Genomic DNA, 26159 nt, shown 5'->3' with positions numbered 1-26159 from the left:
TATATGATGTGAGTGAGGTGATGTAGTGCGAGGTGGGAAATAGGTATATGGCCGTTTACTGCCCGAGTGTGTATCGACCTCTGTCCATGGTGCTGGATTTTATAATTCGTGTCCTCCCTACAATGTAATGCTTGCAGTTTAATCCAATCAGGTCTGATTCGAGCAAATTACACAAAACTGTGGTTTCGTACATACATTTTGTTCTGCGTTAGAGTACCATGTAATTATAGGTGTGACAGTAATGAGCAGATAAGTGCGGCCAAGGTGTCGTCGGGACTCGGCACTGCAGCATCCGCTCTGCGGCTGCTCGCTGCTGCTGCTCACAGTCCCGCGGACAAAGTCATGGAGGGAGGGAAGTTGTGAGGCTAAGAAGTGGGTCTACATCCCCACGAAAAGGGCAAATTAGAAACGATGGCGGAGGCTAATCCACTCAGGGGACTGCCCCGGATCCAGAGGGCTGCGGTAAAATGGATTCTTCTCTGTTTTGGACCGGGTTTATGCTGCAGAACTGACAAATGCTACTGCGGACGCTGGGCGGGAGTCTAGTTTGCTTTTGATTAATGAGAAACTATAAACAAGACTATAAACGCACGCGTTTGTAATAATAACTATTAGTTAGGACAGGGATAATTATTGCAGTCAGCAGTGTTGCATTTTACATTTGATTACAGGCATGTGCAATGATCGGTTTTTGAAACACCCGACCACTTCGTTTGTAACTCCGTGTATGGATTATGACTAACGCAATAATAATAGACTTTATACTTCTTTTGGCTGTGCATCTGTGTTTTATTGCTAGTCATTACACATATGCACCTTAAGGGTGTATTTTAACCCCTGATGATGAAGTAAACTGCAGGATTACTGATTATGGCAGCAAAAGTGAGTGTCTCTGATGAGGTTTACTGATCATAAGTCAATCAAAAAGGGAGAAGACAGACAGCTTACACTGACTTGTCAGCATTAGCAGTTAGAGTCAGCCTTGGATTTCCATGGACAATGATTGTCTTTAAGGGTCTGAGAAAGTGCATAGTAGTTGCTAGTTAGATTGAATTTCCTGCTTGAATCAGCAGGAAAGGTGTTACAAGAGGTGTTAGCTTCACATTTTAGTATTTTAAAGGCTAAAAACACATTTTAAATATAATTTGAGTTCTGCCCTTGTCTTTTAATCTGTTAGCTTAATTATAATTTAAATATGCGCATTTATGGAAATAGGTGGGTGTCTGACCTAGATTTCTACATCTGTGAACACATTAGAAGTGGGAGGGTGATAAACAAGCAGCCACCCACAGTTTATGATTAAATTGTTATTATATTATTACTCTTTAAATCATCCTGAATTATGTGACTGGATATGAGTTGAATGTGTCCATGTACTGAAATATCATATCTCATCTTCAGATGTCATTCCCTGGACATTTGCACTTAGTTCTAGTGCTGAGACCCAAAACCCACCTGCAGACCACTGGAACAGACCTCGGTTTCCGCTTCAGTCAGGACGACTTTGTGCTCAAGATGCCGGTAAGAGCTGATGAGATTCCTCTGTGGTACAAAAACAATAAATTCTTTATGATATAGTCATTAGATGCATATACGTGAACAAACATAAAATTGTATAATATTGAGTCATTTCTTTTAATACCCACTGATTATGTGAGGCAAAATGTGATATTTTATATCTATTTCTTTCAATATTTATTTATCGATAACAAGGAATTCATTAAAGGAATAGTTCACCCAAAAATGAAACTTTGCTGACAATTTACTCGCCTTCAGGCCATCCAAGATGGAAATGAGTTTGATTCTTAATTGGAAGAGATTTGAAGGATTTTATAATTTTCATCACTTGCTCATCATTGGATCCTCTGCAGTAAGTGGGTGCTGTCAGAATGAGAGTCCAAACAGCTGATAAAAAAAAATGGATGGAACAATGGATTTTGGCCAGAAGCGACAGTTTAAGGTTAAACGCCTTGGTGAATTTATTTCTTGCAAACATGCAGTTTTTCACTTCACAAGACATTAATTGATGGACTGGTCTGTATGGTCTGAGTGTGAGTAAATTTTCAGCAAATTACATTTTTTTCGTACACTATTCCTTTAAAAGGACATTTCACATTTACAAAGTTAGTCTGCTAAACGAATGAGCTCTTAATCTTATTGAACTTAATTTTATTAAATAGACTGTGCTTAATTAATTCCCTGCTTCTTTTCGCCTTATTCAGATGGTAATGCTGAGCTCCCTGACAGACCTGCTTCGCAGGAAAGGTGTTACAAGAGGTGTTAGCTTCACATTTTAGTATTTTAAAGGCTAAAAACACATTTTAAATATAATTTGAGTTCTGCCCTTGTCTTTTAATCTGTTAGCTTAATTATAATTTAAATATGCGCATTTATGGAAATAGGTGGGTGTCTGACCTAGATTTCTACATCTGTGAACACATTAGAAGTGGGAGGGTGATAAACAAGCAGCCACCCACAGTTTATGATTAAATTGTTATTATATTATTACTCTTTAAATCATCCTGAATTATGTGACTGGATATGAGTTGAATGTGTCCATGTACTGAAATATCATATCTCATCTTCAGATGTCATTCCCTGGACATTTGCACTTAGTTCTAGTGCTGAGACCCAAAACCCACCTGCAGACCACTGGAACAGACCTCGGTTTCCGCTTCAGTCAGGACGACTTTGTGCTCAAGATGCCGGTAAGAGCTGATGAGATTCCTCTGTGGTACAAAAACAATAAATTCTTTATGATATAGTCATTAGATGCATATACGTGAACAAACATAAAATTGTATAATATTGAGTCATTTCTTTTAATACCCACTGATTATGTGAGGCAAAATGTGATATTTTATATCTATTTCTTTCAATATTTATTTATCGATAACAAGGAATTCATTAAAGGAATAGTTCACCCAAAAATGAAACTTTGCTGACAATTTACTCGCCTTCAGGCCATCCAAGATGGAAATGAGTTTGATTCTTAATTGGAAGAGATTTGAAGGATTTTATAATTTTCATCACTTGCTCATCATTGGATCCTCTGCAGTAAGTGGGTGCTGTCAGAATGAGAGTCCAAACAGCTGATAAAAAAAAATGGATGGAACAATGGATTTTGGCCAGAAGCGACAGTTTAAGGTTAAACGCCTTGGTGAATTTATTTCTTGCAAACATGCAGTTTTTCACTTCACAAGACATTAATTGATGGACTGGTCTGTATGGTCTGAGTGTGAGTAAATTTTCAGCAAATTACATTTTTTTCGTACACTATTCCTTTAAAAGGACATTTCACATTTACAAAGTTAGTCTGCTAAACGAATGAGCTCTTAATCTTATTGAACTTAATTTTATTAAATAGACTGTGCTTAATTAATTCCCTGCTTCTTTTCGCCTTATTCAGATGGTAATGCTGAGCTCCCTGACAGACCTGCTTCGCTTCATCGATGAAAATCAACTGAGCACTGAGTTTGGTGGTACGCTGGAGGAATGCCATAGTGACTGGATAGTTCTGCAAACGGTAAGCATTCTCTTGCACACTGTAGTGGCACATTGATTTCATTCAGGGAAACAACAAGACATTTATACTGTAACAAAACAGGCATTATATGCTTCACAAAATGAAATTAAATCACAAAATCACATTGTATGCTTCACTATTTAATAAGAGAAACAAATCAGTTACTGAATTATATCTGTTTACTTCGTATTCATTATTTGTGATATGCAAATCTAATTTCATACAAATCTGATTTTAGATAAGCATGCTTTGACCTACAATTGCAGTAAATGCTGAGTAATGCATATTTTTGTCTGTGCTGCCCCCTCCAGGCCATAGAGAGTTTTGCAGTGACTGTGAAGGAGATTGCCCAGTTACTGCAGACATTCGGCACAGAGCTGTCTGAGATGGAGCTACCTGATGAAGCCAGTGGCATTGAGTACCTACTCAGATCACACACTGAGAAATACAGGCAGATGAAGGTGTGGTGATGATTCTGTAGTTGTGTATGTATTATGCACATAAACAGTGGGGGCTGACATTTTTTCTAATTTAATATAATTTGTTCTAATGCATTACATTATCAGCATAGCTTTTTTAATAGAAAAAACAATATCCAATTTTATGGCATAATGTTGTCATAATTTATATGGCATAATGCATTTTTTAATCTTAAAATTTATTCCCAGGTTTAAATTAGATTTTGAATCCCATACTTTCATTGTGGTCTCAGAATTTTGGGAAATCTATTAAATATAAAACACAATGACTGGTAGGATGATTTTCACAACAAATTTGATATTTCACCACTAATGTGCCAATACAGGACAACTAAAATAATATAAAAGCATCTTAAGTTGTTCACACATAAAAAAGGCTGTAATACTGTAAAAAATGCATGAATGCTTATATATAAAAATTTAAGTTAAGTTTGAATTAGACACATGGTTTGAAAACTATTATAGGATGACATTAGGTCAGTTATGAGAGAAGGACGCCAGCTTCTCTCAAACCTTGAGGCCTCAAAAGCTGTGGAAGGTGCTGCAGCAGAAGACAGAGACATCAGCCAAGACAAAGAAAGAGTGCAGAGGTACGTAGGCTATTACTCACCAGCAGAATAAGCACAGTAAATAATTGTCATCAGCTCTTTCGGGAAGCTGAATAACTCTCTAAGGAGTATTTATGTGATTCAGGTATTCAAAATCATGCTGTATTCATTCCCTCCTTTATATTTTATCCTCCAATGTTGGATTGGTTGATGTCTATTTAACTTCCACTAGGTCACAATGCATCTTTCTGCAAAAATGTGTCCATCACAATCAACATTATATTCTAGGGAGGCTCTGTGTGTGGAAAAAAAGATCCATCATGTTCCATTTATTTTTTGCAGACTCGTGGCACAGTTACGGGACATGGAAATGGCTTTTGATGGCTTTTTTGAGAAGCACCACCTCAAGCTCCAACAATACCTTCAACTGCTCCAATACGAGATGAGCTTCCATGAGGTACAGACTAGAAAAACACTGCTTTTCCAGCTTTCTAGTAACAAGCTACTTTTCCCCAAAAATTAGCGATACAGTGCAACATTGCTGTTTTGAATGTCATTGTACTGCGCATGCTACTACGCACAAGTTCGCTACCGCCAGCTAAAGCAAAAATGCTCTCGTCTCTCTCGCTCTTATTTAAGGTAGCGCTACAAAGTCAGATTTATTTTAGTAATTTGGTCGTCCTCTATCATATGAAGCGTTGAAAAGCCTGCGTCATTCTGCGGTACAATTTTTCGTGTGCATCATTGGAAAGTCTGATTCATTCTAGTGCATCGGTTCATCCTAAACAATTCACTCTCATGTGTAAGTCTGATTCATTCAAGTGAATCAATTCGTTATTCAAGGGTCCTCATCTCTGTCATGCGTAGCATTGGAAAATGCGAGACATTTTACTGAATCAATTTGACCTAAACGGTTCATATGCAACACTGGGAAATCCAATCATTCTAGTGAAATGGTTTGTCTTAAACGGTCCATTTTCTCATATGCAGCATTGGAAAGTATGATTAATTTTAGTGAATCGGTTCGTCTTAAATGGTCCACCCATATGCAGCATTGGAAAGTTCATTCGGATGGTTCTTGTAAATGAACAGAATAAAAAAAGATTCACAGATTTAAGTTGCTATGGTTTTTTGAAGTGCTATGTTCATTACTATGCCTTCGACTGATGATTACTCTGTATATAAAGCATTTATTATTATATATATATATATATATATATATATATTATACAATTTAATAGCTATGGAAAAAAACATTAAAACTTCTTTTGTAATTATACCAATGACAAGTCTGTTATATTATTATTTTTGTGTGTGAATTAATGCACTAATAAAACATTTATCTTAAATGCATCATTGAACATAATTATTTGGTTTTGGTCTGTGCATAGATGGAAGCCATTCTGGAGAAACTCAGTGCGCAGGAGAAAGCCATTGCATCTGTGGGGACAACAGTGGCCCAGACAGAGCAGCTGCTCAAAGACCTCGAGATGCTGGAAACCACAGCAGAGGTTTAATATGTTAAAGATTTAAATATTCGATCTTCTCTTTTTTGTACTAGTAAACATGCCTTTTTGAGAACACCACAAATACTGATTGATGTTGAAGTTGATGCTAATAAGGTAACAGATCTTTTGACCAGACTTTTTAACTGATACACTGATTAAAAGCTGAGAGCACTCTGTTGTTCTTGCAGGAAGAAATGGGCCGTGCTCAGATTATTATTCTACATGGGCACCAGTTGGCAGCGAGTCATCACTACGCTCTTGCCCTAATAGTTCAGCGCTGCAATGAATTGAGGCATCACTCTGACACTCTCACTACAGCTCTTCGTGCCAAACGGGCATCTCTCACGCACATACGAGACTTGCTGTTGCGGTTGGAGGAGGTAATAACGATGCAAATGCAAGAAATATGTAATTTATCTACTTTATGCAAAGCACATACAGACTCTGCATATCTGTTTATGGGCAGACTGTGCGTTGGTGTGATGAGGGGGCCTATCTGCTGGCAAACCAACTGCTGGATAAGTTTCAGTCAAAAGAGGGGGCACAGACAGCCCTGCAGGACATTGAGAAACTGATGGAGACAGCTCCCTCAGTGCTGCGGTCAAACCCGGACATTCTCAGTCTGGAGTTTGAAGCAATACTCACTCCACAGTTGCAGGTACTGACACACCTGAATTTTAATTTTTGGATGAACTATTCCTTTATTATCTCTATAGCAAGCAGATTAAATAGAAGGCAAATACATTTCCCGCTTCTCTTGTTTTTTCCCCCCAGAGAAAATAACCACACAATTGCATACCTGTGTCAAAACTGTGCTCAGATTTCCAAATCAGCCAGAGATTTCAGAGTGAACTCGAACATTTCTTCCAAGACTGAATTATCTGAGCTATGCTATCCACATTATTTTCTATTGTTTCATTACTTAAAATTTCTTTTATTGGATTTTCTGCACTGAACATCAAATCTATCGACAACAATGAACTGTTAATACCCTAGGAAGCAACTCCCCCAACCAACTACCTAAGAAAAACTTGCCAAACAAAAAAAAAACAAACAATAATAACAATAGAAAAAAATGAACAAACAAAAACCAATAATAATATCTCAACAGACTATTGACTATTAAAAAAAAATAGCATGTTAAATTGTAAAAATAAATAAATAAAAATTGACCATTGAGTGACAGTCTAATTTTTAATGCAAGTAAACACTTCTTTCAGCCATGTATCAAAAGTAGGGGGTAAGGCATGTTTCCATTTTAAAAGGATGAGACAGCTGGCTAACAAAGTAATAAAGGCTATAGCCTTTTGAACCGTCACTGAAAGATCAGCATGGACCACCATGCCGAAAATGGCCAAAAGTAGATTTGGATCAGGATCTATGTCAAAGGCTTCCTTCAGAGTTTTAAATATTTTGGTCCAGTAATCAAATAACGTAGGGTATTCCCACAACATATGAATAAGATCCGATTACATGCATTACTGACAGAAGGATATATTTTAGCAAGTGTAGCATTAGTATAGTAAACCCTATGTAAAATCTTACACTGTATCTTATGATCTTATGATGTATGAGCGTGATCCGAAATAACAATGCTGTGATACTCACAGCTTGATTAGTAGCATGTTGTCTAATAAAAAAAATCTATTCGTGAATATGAATGATGAATGTGGGAATTCCTGCGGCTCCTTCCTTCTAGATCCATGACCTTGGCTTTGAGGTTAGCGTGTTCGTCAGTTAAAGTTGCATACTTTGAATCTAGGGCTCCGACACTCATGTCCCCGCAGTTGCTTCAAGTGAAAGAAGTCACTGTTCATATGTTTACCGTTGTATGTAATGTCTAGCCTCGCCTCCAAGATCAAAAAAGCCGCTCTGTGCTCTTCCAGCAGTGTTAAGCTGCCGCTAGCTTGTGCTTTGTCTTTCTTAACTTCATCTTTCTTAGCATTTTTAGATTTCAAAGTAAACCGACCAATTAACTATGTTATAAAATCGTCGATGGGCTAGAGAAGAAATTTGAAATGAAAACTGTGGGAGCACAGGCAAAGTGCAGCTACTCCCCACACAAGCCAACCGGAAGTCCTATCTATTGTTTTATTTTAGTCACAATAAGCTTTTTTTTTTATCGCATGGCAGAAACGAGCTTCCATATATCTGAGCTCTCAAAAAGCAATATTCTTTTTTTCCCTCTGAGTACAGACACTGGAATGCAACAATGTCATGTCCCTCTCTTTCTACAGTATGTCCTTACTCATTCTCTATCGATCAGGTACTTATTTTAAGTTCACACTGTTCCTTTCTTGTTAGTCTCAGATAGAGTCTGTCACAGAAAAGCTATCAACAGTGCAGGGAATGATCCAGAGCAGACAGGCCTGTCTGAGGAAACTGGCTGATATTCAAGTCAGACCCATCCAGCTGGTCGCTCCAAGGCCCGAGAACTCACCACGTTGCAGATCCCCTGTATTCTCTCCTAAACACAGTATGTTTATCTATTTCAACCACATTTGCACATGGTAAACACACTGTCTCCATTTGTCTGAAAGTTTTATGTCTTTTTCAAAGGTTTTGACGTGAACTCCAGTTTAAGGTTTTCTTTTGATCTTGCACTTCCTGGTAAAAGGGCCTCACGGAAAGGTCCCAGCACTAAAAAGGTTTGGCTGACCGTCCTTGTTCATCTCAAAATCATACAAAGTACACTTTGTCTACTCGTTGCTGACAGCTTTAGGAACTTTTTTTCCCGTTCTTGTAGATAGAGGTCATGCACGACTACGAAGAGAACCGCAGCTGTCTGTCTTATAGCCCAGAGGGAGTTGAGAACCCCGACCAACACAAACGGTGAGCATTTATGCAATATCTTGACAAAATAAAAATGTATGTTCATGAATCATGAATTTCTTCTCAACCTCCTCTCTTTGTCTGTCTCTCACAGTCTCTTTCCCGTTCTGTCCTCATATCTTTCTTCCCCTCTCTCCTCTGTTATTGCCCATGCATCCCTCGCTTCTGCAGCCACGTAATGAAGGAGCTGATTGAGACAGAGAGAATCTATGTGGATGAGCTGCTGTCTGTTTTGCTGGTAATGTCTAGACCAAATGACCTTGAAATAATTGGTCTGTGTTTTATTTTCCCTCATCCCATTTGCTGCGCAGCTGTAATATTGTAGATGGCCTTTGGATGCACTAATTTTGAAATCACATCTTTCCTTTCACACTGTAGTTTATAGTGGCACGGTGCATAAGAGTCTGGTCATGTAGTTACATATACATTTTCCACTGGTAATGTGATGCTTTCTGTTCAACTGTTGATGGAGACTGCCATATAAAAACAAAACAAACTGTGGTGGGTCTGATTTGATACAACGATTAAGGACACAACATGAAAAGTGGACAAATAGAGCTAATTTAATAGTTCTAAAAAATGACTGCTCTATGATATTGTGACAGGGTTACAGGGCAGAGATGGACAACCCATCTCTCTCTAATATACTGCCATCTGTACTACGAAACAAAAAAGAAGAGCTGTTTGGAAATCTGCCGGAGATCTATAAATTCCACAGCAGGTGAGAAATATGCCCAGACACATGGACACATAAACACACATTCATGCTGATCCTGTCTTTGTTGTGCAGGATATTCCTGCAGGACCTCGAGAGCTGCTTAGAGACCCCAGAGAGAGTGGGAGCACGCTTTCTGGAACGGGTGAGCCATCTGTGTCATACATATACTGTATATGTAAAGACATTTATAAAGTTACAAAAGATTTTCTATTTCAAGCAAATGCTGTTGTTTAACTTCCTGTGCATCAGAATCCTGAAAAAAATGTGTCAAGGTTTCCAGAAAAATATTAAGCAGCACAACTGTTTTTAACATTGATAAAAATAAATGTTTTAGGCTGTGAACTCACAATCACAGCTCAGGCAAATATGATTTATTCTGCTGTGGTTCTGAAGATTTGGTACTGACGGAGTAGAAAAGTAATACAGGAAACACTTATCTGGATACTTAATGCCCGTTGAGAGTTCTCTTGTAATGAATGTTTTTGCAGAAAGAAAATTTTCAGGTCTATGAGCGCTACTGCCAGAACAAACCTCGCTCAGATGCCCTCTGGAGGCAGTGTTCAGATTCAGCTTTCATCCAGGTATTGTTGTGGATATTTTTTTGATATCACACAACCATACATTAACAACTGATAAACATGGCTACCAGTGGTGTAGTCCTAAAGAAAAAAGTGGTTTACTATTACCCAGTAATATTACCCTATTACCCCCCCCCCAAATAAAGTTTAATTTATATAGTCATTTATTAATATTAAATGCAGTGCACTCTAAGACAGATAGTAGTCTACTGCATGACTTCCAGGTTGTCCCAGGTCTGTTGACCACATTACAGTTCTATATATAATTTCAAGTTGCTTTGGAATTGTATTCATTGTGACATTTTTTTACAGATAAATCTGAATTTAATGTTTTATTTTATGCAACTGGGTAGAAAAAAATAACTTGATATGAATTCATGAAATAAATATTTCCAGATAATATTTTCTGATCTCACAAAGTTCCGTTAAAATCAATGAATCTCTCTGTACTGCACAATTAATCTTTTATTTACATCGTTATAATAAGATGGTTCTCGAGCTTGCAGAACTGAGCACTGAACAAAAACTCCAGGGTTTTAAGCATTGAATGGGTTCTAACTTTAATGCCTCTTGATTGGTCATTGCGTTCAATAAATCAAAAGGTATGTATGTGATTGGCCGCACTATCATATTGGGCTTCCTTTCTCGATAGGCTACTAACGAGAGAATGTCTCCACTCAAATCCGTGCACTCACTACCATATCTCCTTACGGTGTGTATCCACTGTTGCAGCACGAGAACTGCGCTCAGTGCGGCTCAAAACACCTAGCGCGAGCGACAATGAGCGGCGTTGAATGACAGAAGTGATATTGCGCCAATTACAAAGAATCACGAATTTCACAGCAGTATTGGACACCATTAAAGGGGAAGCTACATGACAGTAGATTACGGACTTGCGAAGCAACAAAACAAGTGGGTATACCCAGGGTATACGCGAATATTGATCCTTAGAAGTCGTAATACGCAAACATCCCGGGGAAAAAAGTAAGTGTACGGCGTATACTTGCGTATGGCCCCGACTACACCACTGATGGCTACAATAAACAACACTAGCAGATATTTATAGGGATAGATAGTGATTAGTGTAATATTTTATATTCATTAAATGAGTTTTAGATTGTTTATTTAGCTAATTTTATCTTCTTTCTTATGTAGGAGTGCAAAAAGAAGCTGGATCATAAACTAGGTCTGGACTCATATTTGCTGAAACCTGTTCAACGTTTAACCAAGTACCAGCTTCTTCTGAAGGTGCTTAACCAGAACAAACCAAATCCATGCTTGTTATAGAATCCCCCCCACCCCCACAGATGTCTATTACACTAAATGCTGTCTGTCTCTCTGATTAGGAACTACTAAAACACAGCTCAAACTCACAGTATGCATCTGAGTTGCAAGGGGCGCTGAATGCCATGCTGGACCTCCTCAAGTCTGTCAATGACTCCATGCATCAAATTGCCATCACTGGTTATGAGGTGCGTCCAAGAAATGAGGAAGGATAGAGGAATATTAAAGGAATAGTTCACCCAAAAATGAAAATTTGCTCAAAAATGGCCTTCCATTAAATTTGAATGTGCTGCTACTTACATTCCCACATTTGCTTTCTTCTGTGTCCTCTGTATCTAGGGCGAATTGAGTGACCTGGGCCGTGTCCTTATGCAGGGGTCTTTTAACGTCTGGATCAACCATAGGAAAGGGCCAACACGCATGAAGGACATGGCTCGCTTTAAACCAATGCAAAGGCATCTGTTCCTTCATGAAAGAGCTCTGCTTTTCTGCAAGAAGAGAGAGGAGAGTGGAGAGGCACGTGATCGGACAGCCTCTTACAGCTTCAAACACTGCCTGATGGTGAGAGAGAGTGAGAGATCAGCGTATTTGCCATTTGAATAGTCATTTTGTCAGAATGCATGACTACTTTTGAATGACTGTCAAAGTAGAAAGCTGCTTTTTGCAGCCAGATTGTGCAATTATGACATCCACCATGCAGCTAACCAGCCAACTTTGACCTGTTTGATACACTAAAGCCATTTTTGAGCATGTTGTGTTGCACAGATGCTGAAGTTAAGCACCTATTTATTTATTCCAGCTCTATTTTAAGTGTGCTCAAAGAGATGGACGTTTTCATGAAAGGGGTTTTAGGCTTAACTCAAATTCCATCGGCCGTTAAAAAACCCACAAGGTTATTAAAATACTGTGTTACTGAATTTCCAAGTGAGATTTTTGACCTCTCTGTTTCATTTGCAGATGAGTGCTGTTGGTATCACAGAAAACGTCAAAGGGGATGTAAAGAAGTTTGAAATTTGGTATAACGGAAAAGAGGAGGTGTATGTTGTTCAGGTGAGTCATTTTATCAAGGTTAAAACTCCACAGTATGCAGTACATACAAGGTTACAAGTGCCTCTGTCATCACTTAATAACGCCTCCTCAAAAGCTCCTCATTGATGGAGATATATCAAAAATTGCTTGTTCACAGTGATTGTTAATGTCAAGTCCTGAACATTAAATTTCAGTTTGTTTGCACAACTAAAAATGAGTGTTTAAAAAAAAAAAAACTTTAGAAGAACTAATTAGCCATTTTTAAGACACATTGTAACCACATTGAAAATCTGGGATTCAAAATCTAATTTAAAACTGAAGATAAGAAGATAGTTTTAGGGTTTAAAAAAAAAAACATTTGAGTGTGATGGGTTCAGTTTAACTTTTTTACTAAAATTGTTATGATAATAATATAACTTGTCATTAAAAAATAATAGTAATAAAATAAAATATTGAAAAATCTAAAATATTATATAAAATTATATATATTTAAAATGACATGATATATAACTATATTATAGATATAAATTAGAAATATAAATAAAATAAAATATAAAAATGTGAGTAGATATTATATAAGAAAATAAAATATTAAACAAGAAAAAAATTATGGTGCCCCCAACTGATTTGTAGTTTGTAATTGTTTTATTTTGCAGGCTTCAACTGTAGATGTGAAGACTGCATGGCTCACTGAGATTAGAAAAATCCTCAACAATCAGCAAAAGATTGACAAAGGTTCCTACACTGCATTTCCATTTCTGTTAATATCAGTGTTGAATTCTGAATTGGTATGTCTTAATGAAATCTGTCGTGTTTAGTAGGTCAAACTCTGTGTTTCACTTTCTCAGGTGATGCTCACCTGGATGGTGAGCAGTCATTATCTCCACCCTTGGCCGACAGGTGATCCTCACTGTACTCCCGTAACCCCTCACAATCTTTTTGCAATCTCTTCTATAGTATGGATGTAAAATGTGTAAATCAACATTCATATTTGCATATGGAAGGATCTGAACAAAAATCAGCAGAATTTGTTGAACAGTGTTGCCTTATATAAATCACATTCATAAAGACTGTATGCTTTGAGCCCATCTGCATGATGGATATAGTACTACTCGGTACCATTCTGGCATGAAAAAAACTCTTGAAGCAAGAGTGTTTCTTTTTGGAGAATCAAAAATAAAATGCTTTATGCAGTAAATGACAGTCTAATATTATTTCCAAACAACTATTTCCAAACATTATGGTTTTTAAACATTTAGTGAAGTTGTTGTCTAAGCAGCACTTTATCCTAATTGCACATTTAAATCTAATTTAAATCTAATTTAAGTCATGGGCTAATTAATTGGCTAATATGCAAATCTGTGATTATTTTTATTTAATTTTTAAGATTATTTATGATGTGACAGATGTTGCTTATAAATAAATAAATTAATGAATTAAACATTATTTTATATATATATATATATATATATATCCTTCACCCTAAATTAATATAATGTATTAAAGATACAAGCATAATTTTATAATAAATAATAACAGTGAAATTTATAATTCAGTTTGGGAAATCATTTGCAGCACATAGTAGGCCTACTTTGCGTTTTTTTATCATTCTATATCATTCTTTGAATGTTGTTGTTCAATGAAACAGGATTGGGGTCAATGTCCTGTCAACTCCGCTAATATTAAATGTTTTTTTTTCCAATGAAATTCAATTGAATGCCTGAAAATTACGCACATCATTAATATTGAGCTTATTTGCCATTTTACTCTATTGACTGCAGTCCGGTTTCAGAATATCCTGTTTGTGACGATGTTTGATGGTTGTTGTTGTGTTTTTGCCCTGTGTTCCTTTGATGCCCTTGTTTCCATTCGTCGGTTCCTCGGTTGGTGGGTCAGTGTGAGGCATATGTCCGTATGCATGCCCTGGACGTCCACACAGATCACTGGCTGCTCAGGTTGTTTTGATGTCCTTCCTCACAGCAAGCTTCAGGGGGCGTCCATCAGCTCTGAGGAGGCCGATTCAGGCCGCATGAGTCCGGTTTTGACAGACCCAGTCATCGTTTCTCCACGTCCTAGCCACCAAAACCACCGCAGTGAGTCAGAGGCTGCGTGAAGGCCATTTTCACTGGCATTTAGTCTAGTTGACAGGAGTAGGAAAATTCACTATGCTATCGAACATAATATTTTTTAAATGGGATTTTTAATATGCAATATGTAAATTGTGGCACATTTATTTGCATGAAATTGAATCACGTAATGGCAATGCATGAAAGATTTACGACCCGTTCGGGGAGAATGCCATTATGGTTCGGCTGGTTGTGGGTTGCAGGCTGGCCAGGGACATCTCACTCAGTGGACATCTGTGAGGGTCTGGAGGACTGGACCACTGACCTTTCGAACATTTCAGACTCTGATGAAGAAGACGATGTAGTGCTTGTGAGCTTGGACCTTTAGATATCACTCAGATTCCCAGTTATTCGGGGGAAACTTCATCAACAATAAAGGATTTTGGTTTTATATAGTCTATATGATGGCTTTGACCTTGTATTATGCTTGTTTGTTTGTTGTCTTTGAGGTTCCTGGAAGGTATAGAGCAATGGTGGACCACTTAAAGTGTGGCATGGATGATGTAATCATCAAATGTGGTGATGTCATTCACGTGCTTAAGGAGAGTGCCATGGGGCTTTGGTGAGTCATTTTTCATTATTAATTTATGCTTAAGTGGAGCAAAAAATACAAGACATGCTCCGATGTTAAAATTCTGGTTGATATTGATAAGCCGGTTGATAACCATTACTATTATAACCGATATGAAAATATTTTTTTTCTAAATAAATTAAAGGGGACATAACACAGTTTCACCCAATCTCATGTTAATCTTGAGTACCTATAGAGTAGTACTGCATCCTTACATTTGATGCAGTTTCACTTTACCGTCTGCAGTTCTTAATCATGACCGGGATATTTTATAGCTGGGACCGCTACATCTTTCATTATCAAGTGATGTGCAAATACAGCGTCGAACTGGGCCTTGTTTATAAAACATTTTGTGAAACTCCTTTGCTGCCCCGGATTGCCCATATAAGGAGTTCCACCCTCGTTTACGTCATGAAGAGCCACGATCGAAACTCTCCGAAACTTGTACGAACCATAGACTGTATAAAAACAGGTACGAACCTGGAAGTAAGATTTTTGGCACAGCAATACTCCGATAATTTATAATAAAAACATTCTTCCCGAGCGAGTCCCGTGCAGCGCTGCCGGATGAAGCGCGTTGATGGGTGCATTGTGCTCTTGCTCTGGTCGATGCGTGCGCGGGCGCGCTCTTCCGGGAGAATCCGAAACTTGTACGAACCATAGACTGTATAAAAACAGGTACGAACCTGGAAGTAAGATTTTTGGCACAGCAATACTCCGATAATTTATAATAAAAATGATGATTTCTGAAGGATCACGTGACACTGAAGACTGGAGTAATTGCTGCTGAAAATGCAGCTTTGCCATCACAGGAATAAATTACATTAAAATAATAATAATAATAAATAAAACACATTATAGCAGTTAATTCTTATTGTAATTATATTTCACAATATTACTGTTTTTACAGTATTTTTCATCAAATAAATGCAGCCTCTGAGCATTAATCACAATTAAAAGAACCAAAGACTTAAACTACTTCAGTCTGTGTGCATTGAATTTATTTAATACACGAGTTTCACAATTTGAGTTGAATTACTGAAATAAATGAACTTTTCCACGACATTCTAATTTATTGAGATGCACCTGTATATGTATATATATATTGGACCAGTATTAATATTGTGCCTCCATAAAAATATTTTTACAAAACTTAAGCATGTTTTTGCCAACTTGTCCATCTGTAAAACTAGAACTGTTTCTTAAAAATCTGATTTCAAAGATATGATACAATTTTGCATTATCTTCTGGTATAGAGCACTGAATAATTAATTACCCACAGGATTCAGGACAAAAATATATTAATTTTGAATCACTAGTTACATAACAAGAATCACTCTAATTTACAAGTTAATGATCAGTGTCACGCTATAATTCCCACAGGCATGTTAAGAATTTGACTAGTGGAGGTGAAGGAAAACTCCCTGTTGATACACTGCTGAGAATGCTGGGAGATGCAGGCAGAAGTCCCTCCATTAGGCCAGGAGGGGGGCTTATGGTGAGTGAACTCTACGGGCCTAATGATGTTATAAGACTACTGTACTAATTAAATGAATGTTTATTAAAAGCGTGATGAATATTTAATTTTAAAGAGACAAACTGATTGCATTTATTTGAACAGAAATACAGTACTGTACTGCTGAAGCTTTTCTTTCTCTAAAGCACTCCGGTGTTGTCTCATAGGTACGGGAAATATAAACAGCAGGAAGCCCAGTAACACATAAGTACATAAACCACATGTACACAAAGCTCACACCATGTCACAACCCTAAAGGCCATTATTGTCATTCAGGACTGAGCCCAGTCACGCCAACCTGAAGCACACTAACAAACACCAAGTCAGGAAAACTGAGCCCCCTAGTCAAGAGAAAGTTTCCATCTGCCATCAGTGGGGAGTTTGGATTATGCTGGATTTAAAGACAAAAAGGGATTCCTCTCTCTCCTCGAATGTGTCAATGACACCACCTACAACAATACAGCCTGGAAATAAAAGGAGCTTTGCAAAGCACTTTACACTGATCTTCTTCACCCCTGGAAAGTACCATCACCATGCTGTGCCATAACATGATATAAAACATGTATTTGTGTAGATAGCACAGTATTTAACTGTATATTAAAAACAGGAAGGTTTATGGCATGGGGCATAAACTGGCTTGAGAGAATAGTAAAATTTTTTTTTCTCTTCTCGGTTGGGTACAGTGGTTGGACATTTGTTTTAAAAAGCCATTTTAGTAATGGAATGGATACCAATGCTACAAAGAATGAAAGATAAACTAAACATTAGTATCTAGCTTATGTGCCAAAACCTAACATTCCATTTCCAAACTTACCAGGATAACACTAATTCCTCGTTTTTATTAGTCTGATTTTACATTGGCATCAGTATTTCTCCAAGAAATATTTCAGAGAAATATGTGCAAGAAATATTATTTAAGAGAGTACATGAATTTAAAACTTTACAAATCACTTACAAATCCCTAGTGGGCAATGTGATTGCTTTATTGCTTCACGGTTATGCTTAAAACATACTGCTCACCTTCAGATGATCTGTGTTTATATTCATATTCACTTTAAGCCAGATCAAATATGGCTGTTCTGGACTACTTAGCATTTTCTTAGTTATCAATGTGTTTTTAAATGGGTTTACTGTAGAAACAGCATAATTCATTTGTTAATATTTTGTTTTAAAAATATTTTTTTACCACATCCACCATATTTGGGTCAGTTTTTGTCACTGAAATAAAACTTGGTGGTATACATCATAATAACATCCACTGTAAACTTGTCCATTCCATTATTTTTAATGAACTTTCTCTGCACTCACAATGCGCACTTCGTTAACCGCTTAGAAACCACTGAGGTGAATTTACATTAGCTAACCTCATTAAAAACTGCAATGAATAAATACACTACTGTTCAAAAGTTTGGGGTCAGTAAGATTTTTACAAAGATTTTTTTTTCTGAAAGAAATTAATACTTTTATCCAGAAAGAATGCATTAAATTGATAAAGACATTGATAATTATTTCTATTTCAAATAAATGCTTTCTGTTCATCAAAAAATGCTGAAAAAAAATCATAGTCTCCACAAAAATATCATATTTAGCAGCAATTGTCAGCTTTGATATTGATGAGTAATGAATTAGAATAATTTCTGAAGGATCATGTGACACTGAAAACTGGAGTAATGAAAATTCAGCTTTGCCAACACAGGAATAAATTACATTGTAAAAATATTTTTGTTATTTTAAATTGAAATAATATTTCACAATATTACTGTATTTTGGTCAAATATAAACAGGCTGAGTGAGCATAAAAACAACCCCAAACTTTTGAACAGTAGGGTCCATTTGCATGCCATTAGTTCAAAAGAGGACTTGACAAAGAAGAAGAAAAGTGGATGTGGCCTGAATGGGTTTCATGTGTACTTCAGTTTGAAGTACACTTCTTAAAGCCATACACTTCTATTGTATAATATGTACAGAGTTACTAAGATGAAAGTGACCTCATAATGATTTGTGGTATATCATGTATGAAAATAATTTCACCAGATGTACAAGCACAAAGTGTAAGATGGAAAACTATATTTTTTTCTTGATTGTTACAGTATGTCTGTTGAATGATGACTAGTAAATATCATCTGTACAAAAATGTCTGTGAGCTCTAATTCAATCCGACATGTATTTTTAATGATACTTTTAAAACAAACCTGCACAATGGTTTAATATAATTCTAACTCTGTTGATCTGTATTGGACATATGTCCTGTTCTGATGCCAGTAATGTTACTTATCCAGTACATATATCTGGAGATACGGGTGTAGATGCCATACTTTCCCTCATTGGCGCACTCCTCCCCCCAGCTGACGATGCCCGTGAGGAACCATGTGTTCTGATAGCGGGTGGCATGGGGCCCTCCGCTGTCCCCCTGACAGGAATCCTTGCGTACCGTACTGTAACCGGCACAGAACATGAAGCGGGAGATGGTGTAGGTGCTGCTGCCTTTGCACTCCGTCCGGTCCACGTAAGGGAGCTCTACTTTCTGAAGTGTTTTAGATTCGATGCCCCCGTACCGTAGCCTCCCCCAGCCGCTCACCAGGGAGTTTTCCGCGCTCCTGAGCAAGTTCTCTATGAAGTCTTTAGAGCCCAGGCAGATGGGCAGGGCATAGTCAGAGAATTTGACGGGTCCCTTGAGCTTTAACAGGGCGATGTCATGATTGTGAAGACTCCGTCGAGAGTTGTAACGTGGGTGGATATGGTACTCCACTATGCCGTGGTCACTCTCTCTTCCCTCATTCTTTGAGACATCATGTTCCCCTTTAGAAATATAGCACCATGAAATACAGCAACTCATTGACATTATGTGTGATATCACATCCAATGTGCCTTGGAATATGTAATTGTAGATTTGAGACAGTGAAATTAAAAATAAAATAATAAATTATATATACTATTCACAACTGCAAAAGTTTTTTTTTTATAACCAAATAGCAATAACAACGATGTGACAGTGTAGTGGTTTCTCACCAACTCTGATGAAGAAAGATCCCACCTTTCCTTCAACACAGTGGGCAGCTGTAATGACCCATTCTTCACTGAGGAGAGAGCCACCACAAAATGCAATCTTATTCACCTTTTCTATAAAAACCACCTGCCAACATGACAGAGAAAAAGATGCTAAATTTCCCTCAAGAGTTCTGATCTTACGGTTTTTATTGTAATGTCCTCTTTATAAGGTTCTGTGGATTTATACCAGCCTTGCTTCATAAGGTAAAGAGAAATCGTATGGATGTTTTATTTGGACACACAATTCAACACCTCACCTACCTGCCAGGGAATCTCCCCTGGTGTTGCCTCATTTCCTCCTACAATACGATGTTCATTATTTGCTGCATTTTTGATGGTGGGCTGAATGGGAAAGGAGGTGGTGATGTTTTTCAGTGTAGGTTGAGGTGTGCTAGTCCCGTTCAGATCAGGGGAATCTGTAGGAGTGGACTCTGTTGTATTTTGTTCTGTTGTATCACTGATAAGAGACCTTGAGTTAAGAGTTTCAGCAATACTCGCTCCAAGACGTCCACATGGGTACTGCCCTATAAAGACGGATGGGGATGAATTAAGTGCAGGATCTAATCAATAAACCAAACCAAGCATCTGCTAAAACATGAATGAAATTCCTTAAATGAAAATGGTACTCAAAATATGCTACTGCATGGGATGAAAAGTCATACTGCACAATATAAGAAAAGCTTTGAGCTATGAGATTAAAATATAATGTACGTCCTGGTGACAATACCGGCAAAGTGACAATATAGGATTATAGTACCTGTAGGTTCACAAGTCCTGCCATCCAGAGCCAATCTGTAACCCTTGGCACAGTCACATACTGCTCCATAAATTTTATCCACAATGCAGTAGTGCATGCAGCCTCCATTATTTACATTACACTGTTTTGCCATTTCTGCACCAGAGCAACCCATGAAAGACGAAATAAGGTTTTAGCAGAGGAAGACTTTAAGAGTCACTAAAGCACACAAGGTTAGGAATTTCTTTTTGACAAAGTACTAATGCAGAGATATTTGGACACATAAAATAAAAAAGAAAAACAATCATAAAAGATTTGTATATTATTTATTTGATATGAAATTATGATATTTATATTAATTTCATGTTTTCATGATCCGTGTCTAAATACATATACATATTTGTGCTGTGTATCTTTAAACTTTAAAAATATACAATTCAGAATAAACATATGAAAATATACAATATTTAAAAATACAATTTGAAATAAATTTAAATAAATACAAATACATTTAAATAAAGACTAAAAACAACATATTTTGGCATATTTGTTTAAAAAACATTGGATGCACTAGACTAGAAGATATAATGTCAAATATTCAAATGTTTTGTTATATATTTTCTTTGCAACATATTTAAATGTTTTGCATAACAATCATTGACTTCCTCGCTCTTAACAGCTAATGTGAGCATCATGGATCTTACCCAACTCACAGTTCTTCCCACTAAAGCGGGCTGGACACCAACAGATGTATGTATTCATACCATCCTCACATTTCCCGCCATTCTGACAGGGAGACGACTGACATTGGTCTCCATCTGAAAAGGAGGAGAGGCCATGATCATGATTTTATGAATATATCCTGTAATATAACGTAAGGTAAAATGAACAGACGCTTTATGGACAAATTTGAAAGGACAGAAAGATTTATCATCAGTGTTCTACATAATATTTATGCTCACCCATGTAAGTGATCCAGAATTTCATCTGAAACAGAGTTTGGAAAGTTTTAAACTCACAAACATTTCTAGGAGATAAACATGTGCTTATGCAACTCACAGTTTGTTCCTGGTCTTCAAAAACCTCTCTGGCCTCCTCTAGATTGCAGCGTTCTTCGTAACATTCCCTCTCCAAATTATCCTTCATCATCTCCTCAAACATACCTGTGTTATAGCGTTTCTGTCTCTTCAGAAGAGACCCTGCCAGATCCTTCGGCAGAAACACTGAAGCTATATACACAAAAGAGACATGCTGAAAAATCACAAACATCAAGGTCTGTTTCTAGGACACATAATTTAGTCTTACAAGCATTGAAGATTTGGCAAGGGAATATTATTTTACTTTGAAAGGCTTTTTATGTTGAGTTTGAACAGCTATTGAAGTCAGAGGCAAAGACAAAATGTGATTGATTTTTAGTTTCCTTTGTTTTCTCACAACACAAAACATAAAACGTCTTCTTGTGTTAACCAGTTTCTCTGTTTACTAACTCTGATTGGTTATTGCACAAGGTTTTCACATTTCAAAAGACTGCTTGTAACAAACAAATGCTCAGCCTTTGACCATTAGAACAGATTTTACATTGACCAGATCAAACTGAGATAGATTAAGACAGACGAATGCTAACTTACCTCCAGAAGAAAGCCAGGTTTCAAGCAGCAAACTGCATATCAAAATAATGGGATAAATCTTCAACATTTTCTCTATGATGATTTCCCTTCAGGCAGAAATCTTTCCCAACAGTTTAAATACATTCATGATCAGCTCCAAAGTTCAGGACATACATGTTTACACTTCATGCAAACAGATATCTCATCTGGTGGGTGTTTTCCCCCCAGTCTGCACCTGCAGTGTTTGTGGGTTTTTGCCCTGCATTTTTTATTGTATTTTTTTTTTTATAGCTGATGCATTTGAAATAATTTTGTTTATGTAATGTATAGTTTCATGAGAAAACATACCAGTGTTTGAATAATGCATTTTGTCACACTTCATAACACAAAAGTATGGATACGTGGATTATACAATTCTTGTGGATGATTATACGTGCATGGATACCCATACACATGTCTGAGTCATTTCTGTCTTTTAATTTATTTTTGCTGAGTCAGAGAACTCTGTTCAGACTTGGGACACAGCAAATATTGACAAGGCTTGGCTGACTGCCCTCATAACAGAGATCCATGGGTGTTAACATCCAAAGTTAATGCTTTTAAAATTAAAGAAACAACACCGACATAATGTGCTAAGAACTGAGAATTGCTATTTGGCAAACAACTACAGCCTTTGAAAACATGAACTCAAAAAATCCTTGCACGTTTGATGTTTTCCTCCAAACTTCAGTTCTCCTTTAGTGTTTCATGTTGAATAAGCCAACATAAGTTTTCCAAGAGAAACTATGTGAATTTCATTTAAGGAACATGTCTGATGTAGTTTAAGATTTAAAATATTTATAGTGCTCATATCTGACACGACAACTCAACTTGAAAAAAAAAATATAATAAATTTGCTTCATCGTTTTTATGTAACAAGATTTGTGACTTCTCTGTGGCAGTCAAACAGGAAGTTTAAACTACATAATTAATGCTGCTCTTGGATGGAATGAAGTGGAAATTACAATGACTTTCAGTGGGCCAATTAGTCAACAATTTCTGTAGGGATTAATCTTGCTCAGACAAGAGTATTTTTATGTGTATTTATATTATAAGTTTTTAACTTATATCTGTAATAAAAAGCGACGTACTGTTGCTATGGTTACCTCCTCAGGTGAACTCAATTTCTCAGCAGAACACATTTGCAGTAGACGAAAATGTGATACCTTCGTGGTTAGTAATAAAGTAGTTAGTTAGGTAGTTAGTTACTAATTCTCACAAACAGCTATTTTTGCTAGTATAGCATAAATGACAGCGAACTAACGAGTCCATCACTTGTTGAAATAATATAGGCATTTTCGTTCAATCTTGAAATCATTGTTTAACAGATTGTCTTGCTTATGGTTATATTTTTTTCACTTACTGGCTTGTAGCTACTCTTTAAACGAAACCTAGTAAATTCAGCTAATGCATGACTCGTGCATGTTTGTCAACTCGAGAGTGTTCTGATGACTGAAGCGTCAGCGGAGGGCGACGTCACGCGTCACGTGGTGAAGTTTGGGACTGGGCTCCACAACGCGACCTCAATAGTTGCGTAGCGGGTTGATACACCGCCATGTGGTCTGATTGATGTGTCAAAGCACATCATGAGCGCTCGAATTGAAATACTGCAAACCGAAAGCTGAACGACTCTGAAACAGCGTGGCAAGTGGCCTTTTACATTTTAATTTCATCTGAAGACTGTTGTTACATTTTTTCACGCCTTGCTTTCCTGCCTTGTCTTTTGCCACATGGAACAAAGCGCTATGCGCACCTGCCAGAGAAGATAATGACCAGCAAACGGTAAGGATTCAGCAACATGAAAATCCACTGTATTCAATTCATCTAATTAAACCTCTTATTCAAGTTTTTTGTTTTATTTGATGAGTGTGTTTGGAAAAACATACATAACTGGTTTATTCTGAACGCCATGTAGCCTATTTAAAATAGCCTATATGAAAAACATAATTAAAAAGACACGATACAACGGGAAACCGTTATAAACAGCGCTCTGGTTCCTTTTTTTAAGGGGGGTTGGCCACTGTTTAATAGAAGAGCCAGTTTTAAATGATTGGACCGATTTGATGTGAGTTACCATCTGGAATTCTTCCTCAAAACTGGGATCTATGAGCGGAAAAGCATTACTAAAGACGAGAGAAGATAAGGATGCAACAAAGGGTAAGACGCCACATGTATAATTTTGCTTAAACATTTTTGCTTTCCATGTATTGATATAAATTTGGCTGTTTATGACTCTGCTAAAAGGGCGCACGATCTGGTCATGCAGACGGTTACAATTAATGGCCCGATGTCAAGCATCGCACGGAAAATCATTAAATATAGATTCCCTCGGTGGTAGTAGCCACCGGTCTATTAGGCCTCTACAGAGAGTAACTTAACATGAAATTATAAAAATATATCGGCGTTTAAGCTTATAGATATACATAACCAACAAGTGTGATGTTTATTTTGCCATCATATTTGCGGTGGCGCGGTCACTTTAAATCTACTGTAACAGCTGAGTGCGCTTCACGAGAAGCAAAAATAGCTTTCCACTCTTCTCACACTTTACCTCAAAACAAACGCTTTAATTAAAAAACAAAACGTGTTGATAGCAAGAAACTGATTATAAATGTATTATTTTTCTTGAGCGTGACATAGGCTCTCATAGGCGCTCTTCAGTTCACGGATGTAGGCTGGGTACCTATTGCCATGGAGACAAAGAGGCGGAGAGTAGCTACCTCATTAAAAATACATAGCATGCTGTATAAAGCAGATGTATTCTGTTTTTAGTGTCTACAGTGGTCCTATCACTGGACATAAATTGCATAACATTTTATATAAGGTCAACAAGCATTAAAGTACACGCCTGGTTTTTAGTAATATGTTCTAATTGTTGTGTGGTTGGGTCATAAGTAATATAGCTGTTCATGCACCCTGAGAGGGAGCTATGAATGGTTGTGCAGAGGATTAGGTTTGATTAAGTTGTTACAGGAAAAACTCATTAAAGTTTATTAAGTTATGGAAAAGTGAGGAACAATCTATACATCTACACTGAGGCCATGTTAAATGAGTGGTCATTAAAAAGACACAGATTTCATTATATTTAATAGACCTGTGGGGATTCAGCTTAAACAAGAGATTAAGCTTCTTTGGAGTTTTAATTGAACACACTGTTCATTTAGAACAGGGCTGTCCAAACTCGGTCCTGGAGGGCCGGTGTCCTGAAGAGTTTAGCTCCAACCCCAATTAAACACACCTGAACCAGCTAATCAAGCTGTTATAGGCATACTAGAAACTTAAAGGCAGGTGTGTTGAGGCAAATTGGAGCTTAACTCTGCAGGACACCGGCCCTCCAGGACTGAGGTTGGGCAGCCCTGATTTAGAACACCTTCATTAAGTGTTTATTTCTGGTCACTGTATGCACCACTGTTTGTCCATGTTTTTATAATAGTGTCCGTCAAAGATACATCATACGCTGTGATGTTGATACTAATAAAATGTATTTTTCATGTTGAAGCCTAAATGATTTATACTTTGTAACCTCATAAAAGTGTCAGTGACAAAAATTCATCATATGTAGGCTAATGCTTCACACCACATGTGTAAACATGACTCCTCCAGAATAATCTTACTATGTGGCTATAGATTAGATATAATACAAAAAAGTAACAAATATATATACAGTACACAAAAATAATAACAGGTAGGCCTATGTTAAAAAATGTAATTAAAAAATATATAATAATAAACGATTTGACTAGTTTATATAAACTTGACTGTCTTAGAAAGTCTAATATTTTTATTTGTTTCTGTGTTCAGCTTAGTCGTTAATTCGTTTATATTTTTCATGACAGTTAATACTAATACTGTTGTAGAAATAGCGAAGAATGTAGTGTAGATTTCACTAAATACATAGCTTTACCACCAGATGTCAGTATCTTCTTTCTGGTCTCTTTTTTTTTTTATGGCTTTCGGACTCCCGCTGTATGTGTGTGTGTGTGTGTGTGTGTGTGTGTGTGTGTATGTGTGTGT

General features: G+C 37.1%; 3 protein-coding genes and 1 long non-coding RNA gene across 5 annotated transcripts in view; 3 read left to right on the top strand and 1 right to left on the bottom strand.

Annotated features, from left to right (window-relative positions):
* The first annotated feature begins 7 nt into the window (after positions 1-7).
* LOC107701153 (uncharacterized) lies at positions 8-2250 on the top strand. Its single transcript, XR_001635612.1, has 3 exons — positions 8-462; positions 1402-1521; positions 2223-2250. It is a non-coding gene; the product is annotated as an uncharacterized LOC107701153 (long non-coding RNA).
* A 383-nt stretch (positions 2251-2633) lies between these two features.
* On the top strand, positions 2634-18159 carry LOC107701152 (proto-oncogene DBL-like). 2 transcript variants are annotated; one of them, XM_016503112.1, is made up of 26 exons: positions 2634-2708; positions 3410-3526; positions 3838-3987; positions 4471-4595; positions 4896-5010; positions 5945-6064; positions 6250-6441; positions 6528-6719; positions 8366-8537; positions 8621-8709; positions 8808-8893; positions 9065-9131; positions 9499-9614; positions 9684-9753; positions 10100-10192; positions 11345-11437; positions 11536-11661; positions 11813-12034; positions 12431-12523; positions 13159-13237; positions 13351-13402; positions 14483-14595; positions 14832-14938; positions 15078-15190; positions 16583-16697; positions 16883-18159. In XM_016503112.1, the coding sequence occupies exons 1-26, from the start codon at positions 2703-2705 to the stop codon at positions 16895-16897; spliced, it is 2838 nt and encodes a 945-aa protein (XP_016358598.1). In that variant the 5' UTR covers positions 2634-2702; the 3' UTR covers positions 16898-18159. The 2 variants fall into 2 exon arrangements, with proteins under 2 accessions (XP_016358598.1, XP_016358600.1); XM_016503114.1 differs by lacking the exons at positions 16583-16697; positions 16883-18159 and having other exon boundaries at positions 14399-14595; positions 14832-15126.
* Positions 18160-18865: 706 nt separating this feature from the next.
* Positions 18866-22257, bottom strand: LOC107701106 (coagulation factor IX-like). The gene is made up of 8 exons (XM_016503036.1): positions 22128-22257; positions 21559-21728; positions 21462-21486; positions 21204-21317; positions 20521-20655; positions 20025-20287; positions 19725-19848; positions 18866-19514 (listed from the first exon to the last, which is right to left on the bottom strand). Exons 1-8 carry the CDS (start codon positions 22192-22194, stop codon positions 18931-18933), a joined length of 1482 nt encoding a protein of 493 aa, XP_016358522.1. The 5' UTR covers positions 22195-22257; the 3' UTR covers positions 18866-18930.
* A 1418-nt stretch (positions 22258-23675) lies between these two features.
* The window catches only part of LOC107701151 (fibroblast growth factor 13-like), an 18966-nt gene continuing 16482 nt past the window's right edge, over positions 23676-26159 (top strand). Inside the window, exons 1-2 of the mRNA XM_016503111.1 lie at positions 23676-23927; positions 24154-24302. Coding sequence (XP_016358597.1) covers positions 24251-24302 — 52 coding nt within the window. The 5' untranslated portion in view covers positions 23676-23927; positions 24154-24250. The remainder of the gene's footprint in view (positions 23928-24153; positions 24303-26159) is intronic.

Source organism: Sinocyclocheilus anshuiensis, unplaced genomic scaffold (assembly GCF_001515605.1).
Source record: "Sinocyclocheilus anshuiensis isolate Anshui unplaced genomic scaffold, SAMN03320099.WGS_v1.1 scaffold907, whole genome shotgun sequence".
NCBI classification, from domain to species: Eukaryota; Metazoa; Chordata; class Actinopteri; order Cypriniformes; family Cyprinidae; genus Sinocyclocheilus; species Sinocyclocheilus anshuiensis.
This window is presented reverse-complemented; position numbering and strand designations above follow the sequence as displayed.